The sequence below is a fragment of the Numida meleagris genome, chromosome 2 (assembly GCF_002078875.1).
Source record: "Numida meleagris isolate 19003 breed g44 Domestic line chromosome 2, NumMel1.0, whole genome shotgun sequence".
In the NCBI taxonomy this organism is placed as follows: Eukaryota; Metazoa; Chordata; class Aves; order Galliformes; family Numididae; genus Numida; species Numida meleagris.
This window is the reverse complement of record NC_034410.1, coordinates 7,026,011-7,028,702: the sequence shown is the minus strand read 5'-3', so window position 1 is coordinate 7,028,702 and position 2,692 is coordinate 7,026,011. Positions and strand designations below refer to the sequence as shown.

At 54.3% G+C, this 2,692-nt stretch overlaps 1 protein-coding gene across 1 annotated transcript; it reads right to left on the bottom strand.

Annotated features, from left to right (window-relative positions):
• Positions 869–2,507, bottom strand: HTR5A (5-hydroxytryptamine receptor 5A). The gene is made up of 2 exons (XM_021385407.1): positions 1,770–2,507; positions 869–1,201 (listed from the first exon to the last, which is right to left on the bottom strand). Exons 1-2 carry the CDS (start codon positions 2,505–2,507, stop codon positions 869–871), a joined length of 1,071 nt encoding a protein of 356 aa, XP_021241082.1.

Below are 2,692 nucleotides of genomic sequence, written 5' to 3'. Positions count from 1 at the left end.
GGAAATCTGAAATACATTCCTTGTACCACCTGCAACTACAGGAAACCTGCCCCACACCTGCTCAAAATACATCTGTGATTTAGAATGGCAAACACGGACACAAAGTTTAACATTCACAGCCCAGGAACACCTGGGGTTTTGGAAAGTAAAAGTCTGAAGCAGATGCTTATCAGTTAGGCAATGAGACAGGTGGATTTCCCATGCATTATTTCTCATTCCAGTGCATACCATGCATTAAGCTTTCACAATAAATATTTTTTAAAAAAACCTGCTATGTGGAACAGAATAGCAAATAGCACAATCTGTTGTTCATGTGAAAAGGGGCTTTGTACTTGGGACTCTGCTTTTAACCCTTTAACTGGGAGACTATCTCTCAAATACAAACACTTAACAATCTCTACCAGCGAAAGGCATGACAAACAGTCTGTTCAACCAAGCTGTAAACATCAAGTTTCATTCACAGCCACCAACCGCACTGACATTGAGGGTTCCCACCTTTGCACATGGGATAAAGTTAATTAACATTCTGGGAGACCAGCAGTGGGCCACACCAGAGTTTCAAATAGGAACCCTTCCCAGAAGCCATTGCTGCACCATGACTGCCACCTCAATGTCCCAAGAGCATCACTGTGAAAGGAGGAGTGGGGCACTGGAGGCAGAATGCTTTGCTGCTGGCCAGAGAAATCCTTGCATGCTGCTTCATGAAATATAGCAACTGCATAGGAATGGGGACCACTGCTGGGATGTACCCATGGGGATGCATCCTTAGCATCACTGCAGTGACCGTGGTTCTCAGCTTCCTCAGGAGTTTGTTAGGTTCCACTGGGAGTTGAGAATAGCCTCCTGGAGCAGAGAAAGCTTGTCTGGCTCAGTGCTGTCTAAAGAATAGGTTCCGGAAGGCATTGTTGTAGTTTTTGTTGAAAGCAGTGTAAATGAGGGGATTAAAAAAGGAATTGGAATAGCCCAGCCATAGAAATATACTCTTCCAAATGGGCGGGATGTCGCAGGAGCAGAGTGGGCTGATGAGCTCCGTGATGAAGAAGGGGATCCAGCAGAGCACGAAGACTCCAATGAGGATGCCCACCATGAGGGCTGCTCTCCTCTCCTTCTGCTCTCTCCACGTGTCTCCGTCTGTCTGGAACGTAACTGTGGCGTGCCGGACAGTGAAGACCATCTGTGGCTGCTGGGCAGCTTCCTTTATCTGCCAAAGACAAACACAAGTCGCACCGTATGCGTCTCGGCCGGCTGATCCTGCACAGCAGGTATGCAGCCAAGGCACAGGGAAACGCAAGCCATCTACGTCACGCTCAGGCTGGAGTGAGGCTGGGGCTGTGACCCTCTTGCGGGTGACCTGGGCCAACAGGGACATATGTGTGTGTAGAACTGCTCACATATCACAAGATTATTTCCCCGTTTACGATCAGGTCGGTAAAACAGGCACACAACCACATGCCATGCACACAAGTCTTGCCTTCTCCAAACACATGAAGAGTTCTTAATAAGGAAGGTGAGACCATCAAAATACTTTTCCTTCTTTTCCCTCAAGAAACCTTTACAGTGCACCATCACCATGCTCAGGATGAACTGACACAACCCAAGAAGGATTTGAAAGATGTTTTGCATGGGTAAATCCAAAACCTCCTCAAATCCTGTTTGCTCACCAGCTGATCCTACCAGCTGGGATGGGATCCCACTCCTTCACACCCCCGGAGCAGCTCCTTGCTGCTCCTAAGAGTTCCCTAGAGCAAAACACAAACCAGGTGACCTACCTCCAGGGCTTCTGGTGAGACGGGGGTGATGGAGTTGTTCTTCCGAGATCCGATGCGAAACTTGGCCGCCTTGTAGATCTTCCAGTAGACAAAGAGCACCACACATAGGGGCAGGTAGAAGGCCCCGAAGGTGGAGAAGATGGTGTAGGAAGGCTCCTGGCTGACCTGGCATTCCTCACTGTCCTCTGAGTACGTCTCTCCCCAGCCAAAGAGCAGCGGGGCCAGGGAGATGAAGGCGGAGAGCACCCAGGTGAGCGCGATCATGATGTTGGAGATTCGGCGCCGGGTGCGCAGCGTGTACTCCAGGTGCCGGGTGATGGACCAGTAGCGGTCGAGGGCGATGGCAGTGACGTTCCAGATGCTGGCGGTGCAGCACAGGACGTCGAAGGAGATCCACACCTGACACAGCGAGCGACCCAGGCGCCACCGCCGCCCCGACAACTCATGCACCAAGCTCAGGGGCATGACGAGGGCCGCCACCATCACGTCGGAGATGGCCATGGATGCCACCAGGTTGTGGGGCACCCGATGAAACGTGCGCACGCGGAAGATGGTGGCCAGGACCAAGCCGTTCCACAGGAAAGTGGCCACCACCAGCATGGCCAGGAGGGTGAGGACAAGCACGCTGAAGACGGAGAGCTGTGCCCTGCCACCCTCCAGCCCGCTGGATGACCCGCTCCGGTTGCTGGCATCCGGCGTCGCACCGCCGAGGCAGCTGATGTTGAGCTGGCGGTCCATGCCACCGCGCTGGGCACCGGGACTCCTCGGTGCTCGGTGCTACCGCGAGCGCGCAGAGCCCCCGGCCGCCCCTCGCCGCTCCGCGCTGCCCTTCGCCGGGGTCTTCATCCCCGGGAGGAAGAGCCGTGCGTCAGCAGCCGCCGGCTGACGGCAGCCCCCCGGCCCCGCGCCCGCCCCGGTGGCGG

What these genes read in the sequence shown, in the direction of transcription:
- HTR5A (XM_021385407.1), bottom strand. Translation starts at nt 2,507, where the DNA reads ATGGACCGCCAGCTCAACATCAGCTGCCTCGGCGGTGCGACGCCGGAT. An exon ending in TCTCACCAGAAGCCCTGGAG is followed by an intron (nt 1,202 to 1,769) that starts GTAGGTCACCTG and finishes TGTCTTTGGCAG; the next exon opens with ATAAAGGAAGCTGCCCAGCA.